The 20458-nt window shown below is 34.4% G+C and overlaps 1 protein-coding gene, 2 long non-coding RNA genes and 2 pseudogenes across 3 annotated transcripts; 4 read left to right on the forward strand and 1 right to left on the reverse strand.

Moving 5' to 3' along the window:
- Positions 1-1604: 1604 nt before the first annotated feature.
- Positions 1605-3700, forward strand: LOC105669038 (uncharacterized; annotated as a pseudogene).
- A 3836-nt stretch (positions 3701-7536) lies between these two features.
- On the forward strand, positions 7537-10187 carry LOC137001096 (uncharacterized). The gene is made up of 4 exons (XM_067359170.1): positions 7537-7541; positions 7632-7776; positions 7855-8017; positions 8893-10187. Exons 1-4 carry the CDS (start codon positions 7537-7539, stop codon positions 9069-9071), a joined length of 492 nt encoding a protein of 163 aa, XP_067215271.1. The 3' UTR covers positions 9072-10187.
- Positions 10188-10856: 669 nt separating this feature from the next.
- On the forward strand, positions 10857-14765 carry LOC137001090 (uncharacterized; annotated as a pseudogene).
- Positions 14766-15625: 860 nt separating this feature from the next.
- Positions 15626-18066, forward strand: LOC137001133 (uncharacterized). The gene is made up of 3 exons (XR_010891259.1): positions 15626-15784; positions 16798-16890; positions 17113-18066. It is a non-coding gene; the product is annotated as an uncharacterized lncRNA (long non-coding RNA).
- Positions 18067-18152: 86 nt separating this feature from the next.
- On the reverse strand, positions 18153-19538 carry LOC137001134 (uncharacterized). Its single transcript, XR_010891260.1, has 2 exons — positions 19226-19538; positions 18153-18764 (listed from the first exon to the last, which is right to left on the reverse strand). It is a non-coding gene; the product is annotated as an uncharacterized lncRNA (long non-coding RNA).
- Between the last annotated feature and the right edge of the window lie 920 nt (positions 19539-20458).

Raw genomic sequence — 20458 nt, forward strand, 5'->3', positions numbered from 1 at the left:
TCGTCAGAAAAATCATAAAAGTCAAAACTTGCGGTAACCGGAGTCTTTAGTCGACTCCAGATGTTTAAAGTAAGAAATAAAAACTGGTACCAGCTAGCCATATACTTCGATTCCGCCTACGGGAACCCTAGTAGATAGGGTTTTACCGAGTGACGATCGGGCAATGACCACAGTCGCACGCCTAGAAGGCATGACACCTGATACGGTGCACGTGTTCAGTAGGTCTGGGAAACCGAGATGCATTAATCGCACTCTCCACGCGACCCCAAGGCCACGCGACAGTCGTAAACTGTCAAATTTATTAGATCAGTGACCCAAGGCCTCGCAAACTCATATACCGATTCTCAACCCTCCAATCCGAAAGCCGGAAATCGGGGCAAACACCTCTTTAGACCACCCTTTATTCCGTCGTACGGTCTAAAGACTACGCCCACCTAGATCTTAAGACACTGAGATGCACCCCACCTATACTAATTAACACCAACCGGATTACGCCACCTCAAAAACCTACCCCCATCGCATATGGACCCGAAACGACGCTATTCCTTATTTGTTAGGGCCCCTTTCTTCCTACCCCCATTCCAAGTAACTTAATTACCTAAACCTAATTCTATTAGCTAAAAATGACGCCACCCTCCCCCACATTAAAAATCTTCTCACAAGACTAATTCCTATTCAATCCTCGCTTCAAAAACCTAAGATTTTCCAAATGGATCCATCCCAAGGAAAGGGTATAAAAACCCGTGTTTTGGTGGCTCCAAACGCAATTATACACAATTAGTCATTCAGTTCATCAAGCAAATTTTGCCAAGTCCTTTAGACAGTTTTTCGAGTAGTTCGGGCCGCGAAATAAAAAAAATCGATACTTTGTCGCGACCAAGTGGTGCATCTCAAGTAGAGGGTCCATCACCCTGACGACACCATCCCGCAGCAGGGTGCCCACACGTTTATAAAAGGGTCCGACGCCTACACAACACCATCCCTCAACGGGGCGCCTACTCAAAACCACCGAACATATTCAACCCGATCCGAAACTACCCTGCAACGAGTAAGTCAGTTCATTCCTCTTTATTTTATTATTTCTTGTGTCCTACCTCCGGAAAAATGAAACACACACACACACACACATATTTGTAAAGAATATACAAATAAAATTATAACACATGCGATTAAGAATTAAGTTTTTGTATCTTAATTATAAATTCAATCAAATTAAAATGTTGTCTTTAGTAAATTAAACTTTTGTTCTTTTTCATTTAACCCTCCTCGTTCGTCACCCCCTCACACCTTTCCTCTCAAATTGCGCACAAAGGTTCCGTCCCGGGTAATAGGGATTCAATTCCTTGACCCAAAAAGGGAACCACGAGCGGTTGACTTGTTGACGGAGTAAAAACGACTCTTCCGCTCTTGAGTCGCTGACCCGTCTCAAGTCCTAAACGTGCCGCTCGGCTCGTGCGGTCAGGCCCGTTTACGTCGATCGCCGAGCCCAACGAAAAAATTCTACATCTATCAGGACGTAACAATATATATAAAAGAGATTTTTTTAATTAGATTTTTTTGGCCTTTTATGAGAATGAACAATTTATGCAATAATGTAGATAGAAACCACTTTTTGAAAAACGTGTCAGTATTAGTACCTCATGGGTGACGTAGAAATCTATTGAAATATTTCCACTTAATAAATTTAAAAATAAAAATTTATTTTTAATAAATTTTAATAAATTTTTTTAAATTTTAATAAATAGGGAGAAGAACCTACTCACAGAACCTAATCAGATAGTGCCGCTCCTAACGCTCGGCGGCGTTGGCCCTAGCGGCTGCGGCGCGCGCGGTAAGGAGAGGAAAGGAGGCGTATACCACAGAAATCGGCTGCAATGTTCAGACTAATTCCGAGCACTGTGTTAAACCATATCAATATCAAAGTGAGGAAAGTGAATAAAGAAATCTTAATTAATTCTGTGACGATTCCTGAGAAGATACATCGATCTGTAACATCAGTTCCAGTGCCACAGATACCACAGATACGTAAATATGAAATCTATTAAATTTAAATTATGTACTTCGCGAAAATCGTTGTCCTTATTATCCGTTAGGCAAAGAAGTAGGGTTATGTCTGAAATCAGAGACAATTTGCGTTTTAAAAATTGTTGCAAATGTAAAACCACTAATGAAACGTTAGAAAAAGCTAATATTTGTAATGTGCCACATATTCCCGATTTGGCAACTACAGAATATGATCGTTCTGATATTAATTGCTTAAATGATAATAATATACAAAATGATGATAGGGTTTGTTTTTCTTCTTCTTCTTTTTCCTCATCTATTAATAACATCGATGATGCAGCTTTATTTTTTGATACAACCTCGATAGAATTTTTTTGCGAACGTTTGGCATCTTGCTTTGTAGATAATAATGTAACACATGTTCAAGGTAATAATATATTAGCCGTTTTTCGAACACATCCTTGTTTGTCTATCTTACCAAAGGATGTCAGAACACTTTTGGATACGCCACGAAATCGTGTTGTTGTCTCCAATGTAAAACCAGGGGAATACGTTCATTTTGATCTTGAAGCAAGGATTATTCAATGTCTCACGAGTGTTTCATCTGTAGTTAATGTAAATCAATTGGAAATAGACATCAGTACTGATGGGTGCGCCTTAGATAAATCAGGTAGTATTCAATTATTGCCCATTCAAATCAGGATTGCAAACATTCAGCATACAAGACCAATAGTTGTAGGAATTTATAAAGGTACTCAAAAGCCACATAATCCTAACGCATTCTTTGAAAAATTCATTACAGATATTAAGAGTTTGATATCCAATGAAGGTATAAATTTTCATGGCAGGAAGGTTCCAATACATTTGCGAAATTTCATAGCTGATGCACCAGCTCGCGCCTTTATTCTTAATCATCGCGGTCATACATCCAATCAACCTTGTTCGAAATGCAAAGTTTCTGGTACATGAAGCGAAGGTCGTTATGTTTTCAATGGTATTAATCATCCTCTTCGAACTGATCAAGAATATATTGCATGTCTCGATCAAGATCATCACAAAGAAGGTAGAATCCTATTGTCAGGTCTTCCGATAGGTATGGTTTCGCAAGTTCCATTTGAATATATGCATCTCATATGTTTGGGGGTAATGAAAAAGCTATTGGTTGCATGGGTGTTTGGAAAATATTCATGATTAACAAAATTATCAGGTAGATCTATTTCTATTATATGTGCAAGATTAGATATTCTTAAAAAATATTGTCCTTCAGATTTTGCCAGACGTCTTAGGTCACTCGATGCATGTTCCAAGTATAAAGCAACAGAATTTCGTCAATTTCTTCTTTACACAGGCCCAGTTGTAGTATATGGTATACTTAATGAGCAAGTATACAAGCATTTTTTATTTTTACATGCAGCTGTAAGAATTTTGATTTCAGATTCTCCATCAAGACTGCAATTAAACTTGGCAGAGGTTGCACTCCAAAAATTTGTTCAAAGGTGTGAAAGTATTTACGGCTCTAATTTCAGTACTACAATGTCCATGGTCTTCTTCATGTTACCAACGATGTGAGACTTCTTGGTAATCTTGATTCTTTTTCTGCTTTCCCATATGAAAGCAACATGTCAATTTTTAGAAAGTATTGTAGAAAACCGGGCCTACCTCTTCAACAGTTTGCTAATAGAATGAGAGAGTTAGAATTTCATGGAACAAATGATAAGTGTGATATTAATTCTTCTATTTGCGTCTCCTTACAGCACAATGCAGAAATGATAAGCGTCCTCAATATCGTAAGATTATGTTCAAGAGAATATTGTTAAGTGTAGATACGCGTGATAATTGCTGCCTCTTGCGTGATGGATCGGTTTGCATAGTCTTGGATATTATTATGGACAATAATTCATATTTTCTGGTGGTTAAGAAATTTTTAGAAATCGGTGATTTTTATAAGATTGGCATTTCATCCTCTAGTGTTCAAGTATATAAGTGTTCCATGTTAGGACATGAGACTTTCCGTATTCACTTAAAAGAAGTTCGTGCGAAATGTTATAAAATGTCTTTTTGGACTTGTATTTCAATGAAAGATAGCAGCAATGATGAAGAAACTGATTTAGAAATGTCTTACTACGTAGTCTTTGCTATCATACATACACAGTGAGAAGTAGAATTTGTGTTATTAAATTTTTTTAATTTGTTGTGTTTTTCAATTTTTTTACTTGCATCTTTACAAGACTTAAATTTTGTACTTCTTCTTGTTCAGCTTTTCTTGTATTTCCAAACTTTTTTCTCATTTGCTTTCTCTACTTATTGTTCCACTTCTACATTTCCCTGCATGTTTGTTTCTAAAAAGTGATGAACATAATGTTATTCATTGTGCACCGCATTGTATAAACTTACATTTTAACATGTAGTCTCAGCAGAAATGGTGCGACTTTTCCGTCGAATAGAAGCTCACCCGCCGATAAATGTGCAAAACCTCGTTGCTCTTTTGTCTTTTATTTTAATCACACGGCAATACTTATAATTGGGCGCCAGGCGCAGATTGACGCGCCGCACAAACGAAGACGTTAGAACCACTATCTCTTTACTGACGAGCAACGGCGATAAGCGCGGCTAGCCCGCTCTCCGAATGGCAGAGGGGTGAGGTCCTTGAGAGAGGCAAACGAAAAACTTGGAGAGAGGAGTCTGAAATAAGGCTATTATAGAGAACACAGTAAATTTTGGTAACAATCAACATGTATTTGTAACAAGTAGATGAGCGATGTTGACACCGGGTGATAGGCGTCTAAACGATCTCGCGGTGCGAATACATAAATTATATCTGCGAGAGGCGTTATAATTTTGGATGTTCGGCTCGCGGAAACCCGCATAATTCAGTCTTACTCGGTATAAGATGCTTGGCGTACAAGTCTTACAATTCTCATTAGGTACGGTCGTTACGATTCACTCTACTGTAATCTCTCTCAATATCTGGTTAGCATACAACGCGAATTCTTTCTCTATACGGTTCTTAACAGTTCTTACTTGAAACGCTCGACAGAAGGCCGAGGCGAGAGATACGCGACAGGCTAATTTCAGAAATATTCTTACGCTCGGTACGTAGATACATGAATAGACGCGAAATTATTACTCATAATTATTCGATAGAGCGCAAAAGGACGACTGTCGGCTCGGCAGCCCCGAGGGGGGAAAAGCGTGGCGGAATCTTACTCTAATTAGCGGTAGTCAGCGGGGCCCGGCCTAAATCTAACCTCACGCGATACCGCGAAAAATCTCAGTACGCCGGTACTCTCAAAGTGCATTATGCGGGATATTAATTCCGCGAGGCTCGGGCCGCCTACTGATACCGCTCTTACCGCGAAGTCGAAGTGGTGGCCTTACAGATTCGTCAGTACGCCCGTTGTGGTCCTCGAGGTTCCGCTCAGGTTGCCGACTCGCCGAACAGTGACGACAGCGAGGCTCGCTGGACAGCGGCGACATTCCGCGCATTGTCCTGCGCATGTAGATCCTCGCTATCGATTAGCGATTCTTGATCCTTCGATGTTTACTAGTTATCTCGATCCTCGCGTCGCTCCTCGATACATCGGCCCTCGGTGGCGCTTTTCCGAGGTGACACTGGTCTCTCTCTTCTGGCAGCTACCGTTAACGCCCTTCGCGGCCTTTTCCGTTTCCGGATCCGAACCTTCTCTGAATCGGCCGGGAACTGGCCAGGTTATGACCTGATTCTGTTTTCCTGGCTCGTCACGGCAGCTCCTTTTTCGGGTACTCCACCCCGGGTCTTCGGCGTGTGAGAGCGCGTTTCCCTCTCGGTGCGTCCACCGGCCTCGATATGCTCCAAATCTGAAACTTGATCGGCGGTAGCGACTGTGTCTGGAGTCTAATAGTATAAGAAAGGGTATCCTTACTTGACCTTGTTCCGGATCTGTCTACGCGCTGTTCGGGCCTCCGTCGTTCCACCTGCAGAGTCCCTTGCAGGTCCCACGAAGGCTGCTCCACCTCAATTACAAAATGGGAGTTTGGCCACTCACTACGACTCGCGCAATCCGCTACAACGCTCAAAAAAAGAATTAAGAGGGAGAGGTCGTTGCCCTCCCGCGGTGGGGTTTCCGACCTCAAATTTCCTTCCTCGATCTGGCTTTCTCGCCCGTGTGACGGACCTCGAAAATGTCACGTCACACTGACAAAAGGAGGACTGACCAAAACGGATGATTACAAAGCCGTCGCGCTATGCGACCACTTCATCGGATGAGGCTTCGAAACGAAAGAAGACAGTCATTGGAGCAGCCATTGAAACAACCATTGGAGATATCCAGGATGACATTGACGACCTCAGAGATATTCTACACAGGGAGGACAATTACAATGAGAATCCAACTTTTTTCAATAACAATAATAATTATACATCACCCCGATCTCTCTCACATACATCACATGTACCATCATGTACAAACACTCACATAACACACGCAGATACACAATTACACATCAACATCCAACCACACCCAAATATACAATCGCAAGCAAACATTCAATCATATAGAGATAGTGACGAACACACAAATCTTCTAACATATACTAACACTTCGGAACCATATACTAATCTTCTTCAGACTTACAAAAATATTCAACCATACACAAGTATTCCCGCACAAAATAACTTTCAATCATATACATCTACTAACATTTCTGCTACTAATATATCGCATGCATTGCCTACGCGTACTCCTCCTACACATATTCATTACACACCACAGACAAGAAATAAAACATACACCAATACTAATTTGAATACTGGCAATGAGTTTCAATGTTTCTTCAAGATCTTCCAATGAGTCAAATGTCCATCACCCAGCTGAAGAAGGGCGACCGATCGATAGATATTCAGAAGCGCAACTAGAGAAGATAGACATTCGGTAAGTTTACATGTAAGTTTTTTGATAAGAAATGCTATATTTGTTACGGCTTGTATGCCAAATTCATAAATTCAAAATCTAAACACCGGTATGGCCTTCACATTTTCGAGGCTCATGAGTCGATTCGTGATCTATTGTTCGATCCGCGCATACGCAGATCGCGACTCTTCGCAGCGAGCGTTATCGTGACTGTCTCGAAGGAAAGTCAGTCCGTTTATAGATCACTGTGAGAACGGATGTAATCTTTCGCATTGTCGCATCCGAATGTAACTATTGTATAACGCTCCCGAGAGCTAACGACGGATTAATTATTATCTTGTAAACCATAGTGAAACTTGATTAAATATATTGTTGGTTTTTTTGTAATTTAAATATTGAGTCATTGCTTAAAACCATTTTGCATCATAACACGCGTACATTCCTAACGCCCGCGCCGGTGAAAAATAAATAGTTTGAATGGAACGATAAAGATCGGAGGTGTCGCTTCAATATTGATAATATAAAATTATTAACAATTAAAAATATACTTATCAGAGCAGTATAAGAGAGCATAACTTCTTACTAAATATTAATTATTTCTTGCAAAAGAATACACGAACGTTTAGATCGTTTGGAGACAGGGATGAAGTAAGTTTCAGATATACCGTATTTGTTTTGATACATGATATTTCTATAATACATATTAATTTTTTTTCTTATCGCATCTTTCACTTACAGAAAGATACATACACTGTGTGAAAATATATTGAAAGGCGTGCAAGATAAACAGCGTGTATCAGGAAAACCAGACATTCTTCCAATTTCATCTTTAACAGAGATGGATGCCTTTGAAGATATCGACGACAATGATTACTCCAATGTCGTAAGTATGCTCTTCATAATTTAAATCTAAATAATGTAGGTTTCTATACACATTTTTAAAATTTCTAATTCTTTTTAGGTGAATTATTTCCGCTATATCGGTGGCTTCAATCTGAAGGAAGCCATCAACCTTTGTTTTAAAGAAGCGATGAAAGATTCCTTGACGCCATCGTTCACTTGGTGGGATCGCGAAGAAGAGCAGAGGGCCTTATATAACACTTGTCTTGTTATGGCAATCTATGGTACGTGTTTTGATAAATTTACTCTTTACTTGCATTACACAAAAGCTTGAAAATTTAAGTGAGGCTCAATATGTTATAAATTTCGCTATGCACAGAAGATATGAAATAATAAGAATAGACTTTACTTTTTATAAAAAAATTAAAAATTCTAAAAATTAAAAATCTGTGTAAAATCATATAATTATAATAAAGATGCTTCACACCAATCATTTATGTATACTATAAAATGGAATCAGACAATTTTCACATTTCTTGTTACGCATCAAAATAAGTAATATTGTTGTAATTGATCAAAATATACAATGTTGGATGCATAAATTGTCTGAATTTATTTTAGAGTATAAATAAATAATTAGTATTAAGCATATAAGTCACAATTGCATGATTTCACATAAATTTTTAATTTTTTCAGAAAAAGTTAAGTCTATTCTTATTATTACATATGTTATTCTTAACACTTTCTGTGCATAGTAAAATTTACAGCTATATTGAATCTCGCTTAAATTTTCAAAGTTTTGTGTAATGCGAGTTTTGTTCCTGTTTCATATGCAAGGTGAAGTTTATAATTGTATCATTTCACACGGGTATATGGGTACATAACTTTCAACGTAAATTATCCTACGTTTTATATAAAGAATTACAAATCTAACAAAATTAACAAAACAGTACAATTCGCCTTCGCACAAGTTTTGATAGAAACAAATTTCATTTTGTATGGGAAATTGTTTATAATTGTATATAATTGTATATAATTATAGACATTGTGATGGAAAGTAAATATTTACCACAATTATTTCATCCTTCTATATGTTTTATCTTTATTATGTGTTTCTTCCTATTAATGTGTCTTAATATCATTTGTATTTCTGTTCGAGATGGTGTATGTAATAATCGCCACTTTCAAAAGCCAACGCGCTCTGAGTTCCAAGCACAGATGAAAGAGATTCTTCGGACGGCCAAGGAGAGGTTACGACACAAACGACGAGGTCCACGAACACAATCGACGGCCAACAGGAGAAGAATTCACCGCGATTTGTGGAATGACGAGCAATAGGAAACTGAGGAAACAGATGAAATGATGGAATAAAACATTATAAAACATGTAATTATAAATATTATATTATGATATTAATTAATTAATAATTATACAAATAGCACACATGCAATTTTGATTTTCTTCCAGTTATTGACAAAAGTCGATACAAAATCATTTGTTTTGTTGCTTACTTGTTAACTATGTCGTTATTTACTATACTATCAATACTGATAATCTTGTTTACATTTTGTATATTGTAGATTTATCACTACTAGTAGTAAATATCGAAACTCAATTACTGTGTGCAAAACAAAAATAGAATGATACTTATGTTGACTTTTGTTATAAGCTGGAAAAATCAACTTTTATTTTCTTTCTACTTCCGTGATTTTCTTGCGATTTAGTTATAAAGTAACAAATTCTTACATTGTCAGTTTTAGGTACACTGGTTCAATGGGCATAGGACTGGAGGATTGGGACGCTGCCACGGAACATCTAAGTCGATTTTCTCCCGGAGCCAGTTGAAAGAAGAAAAAGAAGATGCTAGCAGGAATCTTCTCTCCGAAGAGGAGAGGAGACAAATGGCACTTTTCAGTGCCCATTTTTTAAACGTTGAACTTGGATTGTCTTTCAATTCACGTTCTACAATATTAAACTGCACTTTTCAATGCCTATCTTTTAAATGTTGAACTTGAATTGTCTCTCAATTCACGTTACATAATATTAAACGGCACTTGTCAGTGCTATTATCCATTTGGGGACACGTAATACCTGTCTGCATGGATGTTTTATCATTGTATAACAAAGCACTTTTCTGTTGTACAATTATAATATTATCCATCAAAGTCTTTTTGTTATATGTTACTTTTTTTGGTACATGTCATATCTAATCGCTTGTTATTTGTCTGTTTAGAAGGAAACGTTTATCAACTGGAGGAATCATCTGCCATCAGGACGACAAATAGTAATATAATTAATGTAGTTATTATTATGTATATTTATGTAATTAGTATTATGTATACAAATAATTTTTTATCTACAATTAATAAATGTAAACACACATATATATATTAATAAATAAATTAAAATAATATTATTAAATCTCAATTTAAATTCCACATGCCTTTTAAATGCTTTTTAAATATCAATATGATTGAAATACAAGCCTTGCACAGTTTTTGTTCTCATTTTGCTGCCAGATTGTAATGCGCAGACTTTGCGTCGTATTTGGTATCAATTTGGCGTCAAGTTATGTTACCAAGCTTTGCTCGGTTTTTGTCAGCAATTTGCTGTCGCATTTTGTCAGCAAGCTTTGGCGACAAAACCCAAGCTTAATGCGGACATAGTTGACGCCAATTTGCTTAATATTTTTGTTCAACTTTGTTAACAATTTGATGGCAAATCCCGAACATTTTGCTTACTGGAATTGTTGTCAGATTTCTTTATATTTAATCAGCACTTTTAATAGCACCGTGTGCAAATGCTCATAGCAACAGGCAGCCACGTCAGCATTTTGGGCGCCATTGTTGCCAGATTTCAATATTTTAAATGACATTGTTAGCATTTTTTAATTAGTGTCATGTGCAACAAGCGGGTATAAAAAACTCGCAAAAAATACAAATTATTACAGTTATCCGAAATCATTTGAACAATCACTACATCGCTGCAACGCTTCATCTGAATTATAGCAACGATGTTTTCTACCGTACAACAGACAACTGTGAGTAATCTGGCCAACAAACAGCAAGGTTTGGAGACCTTTGCGAAGAAGCGGAAATACTCGCCCAACGTGTAAGTTGACTCTCTTACTATTTACACTTTTAAACTCACTGCTATTGTTACACTTTGAACTTACACAAGCTTTTATCCACAGAAATAAAAGTAATTCACCAAGTATCGATAGAAGCATGATCACACTTCCCAGAACTTTGGCTAGAAGATACCCGTTGACGAAAACCGGGTATAAATATCTGGATATCGGAATCAATGTTTCTACGCCGAGCTACATAGAAATCGCTTTCGGTGACTACCATGGCAAAGAGATCAAGAGACACGATACTGTCTCGCGCCAAGTTCACGCGTAGCGCAAGACCGACCGTGTATCTTTACGCGAGACGGAAGGTTCAAATGAGCCGAGATTATCGGATCTCAATAACGGCTGGGCCGATTGAGTTGGCAATAGGCTCAATCGAAAGCGCGTACCTAAAATACATAACGAAAGTCTGCTTGTTTTTGCTCTGTGTGCTTTATAAAAATAAATATATGCATTCAAAGTCGAGAAATCTAAAAAATCATCTCGCTAGGATGTATGTCGCGTTGAGATGTATGTCGCTCGTGTCTTATTGTCAGCGTCATCAACATTCTAGCATCATCATCAACATTTTCTAACATGGCGGCGCTCAGACCTGTCAACTCGCAGCTTTAATGTATATATTAATTACATTTATATATTAGTATCAGTCGTAAAATGTATATATAACGTGTTGTGGAGACAAATAAAGATAGTGTATATAAAAAATAATAGTATTCTTCATAAAAAAAATTTTTTTCGATCTTAAAGTGCAGAAGTGTACACTCTCAGTATTCTGTAGTTAGTTATTAGTGGACAGACAGAACAGAAAGTGTACTTTGTGCAGATGGTGGAATCTGCAAGTTTCTGACGTTAGGTGCGCTGATGGCGCTGAGAAACCGCGCGGCGCTCGCTTACGTTTGGCATTTACATAACCTTTCTGTTCAGAAAGTGTTAAAATAAAAAAAAAGTAATAATAGTGAATTCGGTCTAACAAATTTGGCCATTTGCACTATGCATACTTAAGAGTACTTATCCAGAGCAGTGTAGTGCGAGTGATTAAATTTGTTAGAATTTCGTATTAAGTGAAATAGGTGTATAAGTGTATCAGGAGACGCGGTAGTGTCTCCGGCCAAGTTCAAAAAACGACACTACTAAAGGCGTAATCACACTATAGGTTGCGAGCTCGATTGCGATTGAGGTTACAATTAACAGTTTCAGGTTGATCAATCACACTATAGGTTGGCAATACCAGTGTGGTTATTGTTGATTAACCAAGCCGGTAATGCCAGTCATTATGTCAAATATAAGAGAAATAATTTTAAAAGAGCGAAAACGTAGATTTTTATCTGCGTGTCTAATATTGTGTCTAGCAGTTGATCAAGAAAAACGTAAAGTAAAACGTTCTATGTGGACCAAGCCATACTTATTACGAAGAAAATGTAAAAGTATGCATCATAACCTATTTCTGGAACTTGCGTTTGAAGATCCAAATCGATTTCGTAGGTACTGTACACTTTTTATCAATCAATTAATATATTAAATACATTAAAAAACTGTAAACAATAAATAAGGACTGTTTTTAATGAATAAAAGTAGTAACAATTTGAATAATATTTGCAGATGTCTGCGTATGAACAGTGATGTCTTTCAATATCTTGTTGAAAAAGTTACACCTCTTATTCAAAAGAAAACAACGCATTTAAGAGAAAGTATACCTCTTTCTGAGAGACTCTCCGTCACCTTGCGTCATCTAGCTACTGGTAAAATATATAAACACAAAACAATAATACTTAAAAAATTAAAATTTATATTTTTTAAAATTGAAAATCAAATCAACTAAAAATCAACACAATAAAAACAATACGTAATTTATACTTCACAATATACTTTATAAAGTATAAATTGCACACTATCTTCCGCGCTTGATTCTTACTTGCCGTTTTTTAATTGCTTTGATATTACTTTTTTCTTGAAATAATTGTGTTTACAGGAGAATCACAAGAATCACTTAGCCTGCAGTTCAGAATTGGTCAGAGCACAATATCAAACATAATAAGAGAAGTATCTGCAGCGCTTATCAATGTTTTAAAAGATGAATTTTTGCGAATACCATCATCTGCATAAGAATGGGATATTGTTGCTAATGATTATGGACAAAGATGGAATTTTCATCATTGCATTGGTGCAATAGATGGGAAGCATGTGCGAATAGATCCTCCTCTTTCATCAGGATCAGCCTATTACAACTATAAAGATTTTTACAGCATTGTTTTAATGGCTGTTGTTGATGCACAGTTAAGATTTATATACATAGATATAGGTACCAATGGAAGAATGAGTGATTCTCACATATGGAACAAATGTAGTCTCAAATCTCATTTGAGTAACAATAATATTCCTTTGCCTCAACCATCTCCAATTGCTGGATGTGTCGATAATTTTCCTTATGTACTGGTTGGTGATGAGATTTTCCCTCTCACAAAATACTTGCTCATTCCATTTCCAAAAGATCAGTGTCGTAATCGGTTAGATAGAAGAATTTTTAACTACAGGTATAAATGTAAATCTGTATGATCTTTTAATCAAAATTATGAAATAACATGACAATTAATCAATTATGAATATTAATGTTAATTAAAGAAATGGAATTATGTGTTGCATTATTTTGATAGGTTATCACGTGCCAGACGCTGTTCAGAAAATGCATTCGGTATACTGGGTGCAAGATTTCAGATTTTTCGAACAGCTATGAGATACGACCCTGATGAAGCAACTCGAATCACAATGGCTTACTGCTGTTTCCATAATATGTTGCGTAGTCTAAATATAGGTCGTGCTATGTATACTCCATCAGATTTTCTTGATGAAGAAAATGAATTAACAGGTTATATAAGACCTGGTGAATGGAGACAAGAAGCAGCTAATGGTTTAGCACAATTGTGTCATCAAGGTGGAAATCACCATGCAACTGATGCTCGCATCCTTCGAGACAGGTGGACTATATATTTTAACGGACCTGGAGCTGTATCATGGCAAGAGAGAGTAGTACTTGGCCAAAATACATGAACATATAATGATTTGCAAGAAAAAAATAATTCAAATATATCAAAACTGAAAAAAGAGATTTTAATAAAGAAAAATAAATTGTTCGCTTTACATATTTTTTATTATTACTCATTTTATACTTAAAAATAATTTTCTTAACTTAGTATATAAAGTCAAAAAGTATATCTTATGTATTAAATCTTATAAAGAGTAAAATAAACATTATATTATCAGTAATAAAATATTAAAAATAAATATTTGATTCTTTTATTAGTCTTTGTGTGTGTGCGCATAATACATAATGAATAATTAAATATGCATATGTTACTAAATAAAATATTATTTCATTATTTGGTGTCGATTACTAGTAGTAAGCCCATACATTTATTAGAAAAAAAATTATCTTATTATCACAGTTTTTCATAATTAGTCAAATATGAATAAAAGAAAATTCTACATTAAACTTCGAGAATAATATTTTTACTATAGGAATCTTTACGTTATACAAAGTTATTATTTATCTGAATATAACATTTATAACAAATTTAAAATTAATATTTTAAACAGTTTACGTTACGATCACAGACCTTTCAAATATGAAATTATTTTACTTTAACATATTTGTGTAATACAATATTTAATAAAATGCTTTGACGCAAAATATAAAACAAAAAAATAAAAGCAAAATAAAACTTAATAAAATCGCATAATACATTAAAAATTAAAAATTGCGAATTGTAAAATAAATCCAATTAATGTACAGAATGCTTATTTTGCAACTTGAAAGTTTTGTTCGAGTTAATTGGATTGTATTTTATATCTAGAAAAATAACTTTATTTCAGTGAAGAAAACTTCCAACAAAACGTTTTGTTAAACACTGTCAATTAAATAATTTTAATCTTTGTTATGATTAAATTCTAATCTTTAATTCGTAAGTTTTAATTTTCAATGCGTGGTTAATTAAAAAGAGTTTTGTTAGCGCATATCACAAAAGTGTATATTATGTGTGTATAAAACACACACATGCATGCGTGATCTCTTTTTCACAAAAATCTTTAGTTTTTTAGAAAGACAACCTCTTGTGCACACCTGCACACGTAAGCATACATTATATAGATAATATGCGCTACAAAGATGTGCTAACAAGACATTGTATAAATTTTAGACAGAAAAAATTATATAACTTTTTTTTTGTCTTAATTAGTAGTAAATAGTAGTTTCATAATTTCTTTCTCCAAACGCTTTCTAGTCTCAGGGGACATTTCTCTCAACTTAGCCCCAATGTAAGCTGTAAAATAGTTAATAGCATCCTGCCGATCAGATTGGGGAAAATGCATTGGCTGTGTGGCTATCTGTTTTATCGCTTCAACAGCTTCATCCATAGCTGATTCACTTTTTTGCTTTTTGGATGTTCTTTTTACATAAAGTGCTTCATCTTCTGTGCGTTTCTTTCCCCTTATACCGGATGCGGAAGTAGGACTCTCAGGATCGCTTAAAAAAGCTTGAGAAGTTGATGGGGATATAGTTGAAGATGATGAAGTGTAATTTGCAACCCAGATAACAAATCGTGCGGGCTCATATTACCTGCACGATGTGAGTATCACACCATATCTGCACAGTGCTATCACTTTGCCTGCACGACGTGATAGGGACATGCGTGCGGGAGCAATAAATCGCACTATGCAGTTTACGCCATGCGCGACTGTGCCTCCTCTCACGACGTGAGTGCTATATGCCGAGAATTCATTTTATCGCGTCATTCTCATTTCCGCTTAATTCATAAGTGTGCCGTTTTGTGCCTGGTGTACTTAATAGTTATTGCTGCTTTGATTGATTTGTACAAAATATTTGTGACACCGTGGCATTGGACTGACGATTAATTCGCTGTTTTTGGTAAGTACGCATTAGATATAATAAATATTAATATTGTCACATGAAATCTTTGTTATAACCTCACATTTTTATATTGTATTTTTATAGAAAAGTTTGCAAAAGTGTTGCATTTGCTTTTTCGCGGTCGTGGTCAGTCGTGGTTGCCTGTATCTACATATCATATAAGACGAACGACAAGATACCTAAATGTAACTTTGTAGTCAGTGTAGCGTGCCAATGTGTTTCTTGGTTGGTTGTAAGGAAATGCTCCTTATTTATATCACGAGTTGTTTTCGAGTACAGTAATTATCTAAAGTACGTGTTACTTAACGTAAATCTTTATGATATCACATAAATAAATAATTTTACAATAGTGCGGTAAAAACCTCCTGAATAGCGAATTTCCAATTTGTAATCAAACAGAGTAAATACATATAATGAAATATAGTCAGAAATGAATAGCTGTACTTTTATTAGCCAAAAGTTGACAAAGCAATTAGACACATTACATCGCAATTTCACAAATAAACACTTTCTGTTAATAGACTTGTAACCTAGAAATATCATGCAATGACAAGTTAAAAACTTATATGTGTAAGATATGCAAAATTTTAATTTTTTATCAATTTATTTCTAAAGTATTCAACTTTTATTTTATATAAATAAATATCATCGTAAAAAATAACTTTTGCTAACACTGTTTTGGCAATAGATTTTTTGATCATGAATCATGAAAATGTTTATTCTTAATACAACTTTTAATGACCATTAGACATTATTAGTACATGGATTTCTTTTTATATTTATATATATTTAAAAATTTTTTAAACTCTTCATTGAAGAATCTGTTCTAAAAATTATTATATAATAATTACAAAACAAAAAACTAGAATTAAATTTTAAATGAAATTATTTATGTATGTATTTTTAATTAAATTTTAAATGGAATATTATATAAATTAAATGAAATATTAATATACGGGCATTAGATATAATAAATATTAACATTGTTATATTAAATCTTTATTATCCAGATAACAATTGGTGATTTGCAATACTTGCGTTCTCCAGCGACACAAGGGCCACTTTTGAAAGCCACCAGGCCGGCACATATCATTGTGAGGATTGTGAGTATTTCTGAATTATATACATACATTAACCAACACAATATATATATATATATATATATATATATATATATATATATATATATATATATATATATATATATATAAATGTTTATTTATATATGCAATATTTATTTTTTGATATATTTTCATGATTTATTTATTAAAAAAAAGCATACATAATTGACTTGCAAAAGTATCTACATATATCTACATCTACAGATCAGAGCTGCCAGTTTTCCCCGGAGAGCTCCACACGCACACAACCGAGACCCGCTGACGTCACGTGTCTGTGTGCGCTCGGCTGTCGACTGGTAGAAGTGGGCGGACCTATGTCTTGTATCTCTTTCCCACCAAGCCTAGCATAAAAACCGATTTTGACGCTCGCACCGTTTCTTCTGCCAAGCGTTGGCAACAAAAATGCTTTCCCGAATTTCGCTCCACGCGACTAAGTCGACTAGCGGCGTGTTGCTTTCGCTCGACGCGATATTTTTTCTGAGATTTACAGTCTTTTATGAAACATATATCATATTCATATTAATAAAATATTTTAACATTATGTATTTGCAGAATATGATTTTTTACGTTAATGTATAAAATAAGAATAAAGTAATAAAAATTATATATCGCAATATATAAACAAAACAAGTAACATTTAATATATTATTAATTTATTTATATGTTCCAATTTTACACATTAACGTGAAAAATCACATTATAAATGCATAATATCTTTTGTAAATAGCAAGATAATTGAGAAGTAAAGGAAAGAATTGATTGAAAATAAAAGAAACATGTTTTTACTTAAAAAATATTTATGATTATCTTATTTAACACAAAAGTAATCTAGACAAAGCATACCAATGTGATTATACATCGGATAGTTTAGTATTTTAACTTTATTTTAACCATTTTAATATAGTGGTCTTCCGCACCACCCAAGAGGTTCCACTAATGGTGCGTTAGATTTTTTCAAGTGGATCTTCGCCAGGAGCCCTATTGTACCACTTTTCATTTTTCTTTATACATTACCTTTATATAGATATGGTGTCGTTTGCAAACAAGATACTTATCATACACTTGTCGGTCATAAATATGGTGTCATTTACAGACAAAATACTTGTTACATGCCTATCGTTTATAAGTGTGGTGTCCTTTGTAGACATATTAATGAAATTTTATTTATCTCAATTAAAAATGATAAGGGTCAACAAATAATAAAATTATAAAAGGAAAGGAGCAATAGGAATCAAAACGCTAGATTTTAGTGTGAACGAACTTATATTGAGTTATAATAACATTAGTATAAACAGACATTTCATAACCTGTCATCAGGCTATCCTTAGTGTGAAATAAAAAACGCACGCTGATTTACATTAAGATCTGAGTTAAAACAAATATAATTTAAACGCAAGATTTGTTGTAAAATTAATGAAAAAAGTTAGTTTTAACATTGATATAATCAATATTAGCTCGTCGGTTTTACAAATAAAAGTTCGTCGGGTTTACAAATAAAAGATAGAAGAAAAAAATTAAAAATTAAAAATTTGTCAAAAATTTAATAAAAAAAGTTGATTAAAATAAAATAAAATAATAAAATTAATTAAAATTATTCAATATTTGTGAGGTCAAGTTAAATAAAAGTCAATAAAAAAAAATAAAATAAAAGAAAATAAAATTTATATAATTTGTTATGATAAATAATAGTTTTTTATTATGGTTTGGTTTACTCTTCCCCGACTGCCTCTTCTGTTTCCCCGGCCACCTCCTCTTCTTATTACTCCAGAAGGACCTGGTCTTATATGGTTTTTGTGTTGTACATTTCGTCGAGCGTACCACCGTGCACGCGACCAACCACCTCCTCTTTTTTTTTTCTGAAAAATAAACACATTTATAGATTAATAATTTAAAACAATTATGCATATAAATAAATCATTTAGTTACAAAAAAATAAATAAATATCAATATATATGAAAGAGGCTAATGGAGCCACCGCTGATTGTTAGTGCGAAATTTTTTATGTTTCTTATAGAAACTTGATTCGTCTGCATTGAGACATTAAAATGTACACTGATCTCAGATTCGAGACATTAAAGTGTACGAGAATTGCATACATCGATCTTATTATTCAAGAATCAGAATGTATGAAAGTAAGGAAGTTATTTGAAAGGAAGGAAGACAAGAAAAAAAATATAAGAGATAAAAAAATTCGCACTAACAACCAGCGATGGCTTCATTAGCCTCTTTCATATATATTAATATGATATTATCACACTAGCCTATTCCTCATATGGAAAATTCTCTGATATTGTGTTTAAATTAATAAATAATGTACCATTATCGCCGGCTTGTTCCGACTGCTGCTGCTGTTGCTGCTGCTCGTCTCTTGGTTCTGGTTCTCTCTCCACTTCTTTTTCTTTTAATTTTTTTGTTATTAAATTTAGTTGTTGCATTTTTTTTATTTCTTGTTGTTGATGCAACATGAGTTGCATCATTTGCTGCACATTTGTCGTGTCTTCTAGAGACAAATTTCTCACGTCCATTATATTTTCCTCTGCAAAAATTAATACATATTTATTAAATTATATATATATATATATATAAGAGAGAAGAAAGAAACTAATGATTAAATATTTTCTAACTATTTGCTAACAGATAAATTCAATAAAATAAAAAACGGTATAAGAGTTACAAGCTACGATTTAATAATATGTGTCAATTTTTCTTATATTAACAAAATTATCTTTTAAGATATAAACGCTTCGGTCGATTATCCTCAATATATGTTACAATAAAAGAATCAGTTTAATATTTAAAATACATTAAATTTAAAATTTTAACCACAAAAGATTTTCATTACTTGCGATGTCAACAAGTACAGATAACTGAGAACCTTTGTATAATGTAACATTACTCCAATAACTGTTAATTTTGCTCTATTTTCATGTTTAAAGTTTCTCAAGTGACATAGCTTTAAAAAAAAATAGACATCAAATGTTTTACAGTTTAAACTTTTGATTTTATGTATTTCCAATGTTAAAATTATTGATTCTTTTAATGTAATGTATATTGGACGAATAATCGATTGAAACGTTTATATCCTTAAAGACAATTTTGTAAATATAAGAAACATTAACACATAATTCTAGTCATAGCTCTTGTGCTATTTTTCATATTATTATATTTAAAAATTGAAAAATTTTATTCAATTTATGAATAATAATTTTCAAATATAATATGATTTAAGAGCATAATAATTTAATTTATTACTTACGATTCATGTTTCGAGATATTCTTCTAAGCAGCGTGTTCTTGAAACTAAAATGTATGTGCTCACGGAAAGGAAGAAGCAACTAGTCTGTACGTTTATAAACATTGGCCAGATACACAAGAACTGTGTGTGTATGTATGTATGTGCGTGCGTGCGTGCGTGCGTGCGTGCGTGCGTGCGTGCGTGCGTGCGTGCGTGCGTGCGTGCGTGCGTGCGTGCGTGCGTGCGTGCGTGCGTGCGTGCGTGCGTGCGTGCGTGCGTGCGTGCGTGCGTGCGTGCGTGCGTGCGTGCGTGCGT

This window comes from Linepithema humile, chromosome 7 (genome assembly GCF_040581485.1).
Source record: "Linepithema humile isolate Giens D197 chromosome 7, Lhum_UNIL_v1.0, whole genome shotgun sequence".
NCBI lineage: Eukaryota > Metazoa > Arthropoda > Insecta > Hymenoptera > Formicidae > Linepithema > Linepithema humile.

Excerpts from the sequence above, each read along its gene's own strand:
- LOC137001096 (XM_067359170.1), top strand. Across the intron at positions 7,777-7,854 it reads ACAATGATTACTCCAATGTC|GTGAATTATTTCCGCTATAT; the intron begins GTAAGTATGCTC and ends AATTCTTTTTAG. Across the intron at positions 8,018-8,892 it reads TCTTGTTATGGCAATCTATG|ATGGTGTATGTAATAATCGC; the intron begins GTACGTGTTTTG and ends TTTCTGTTCGAG.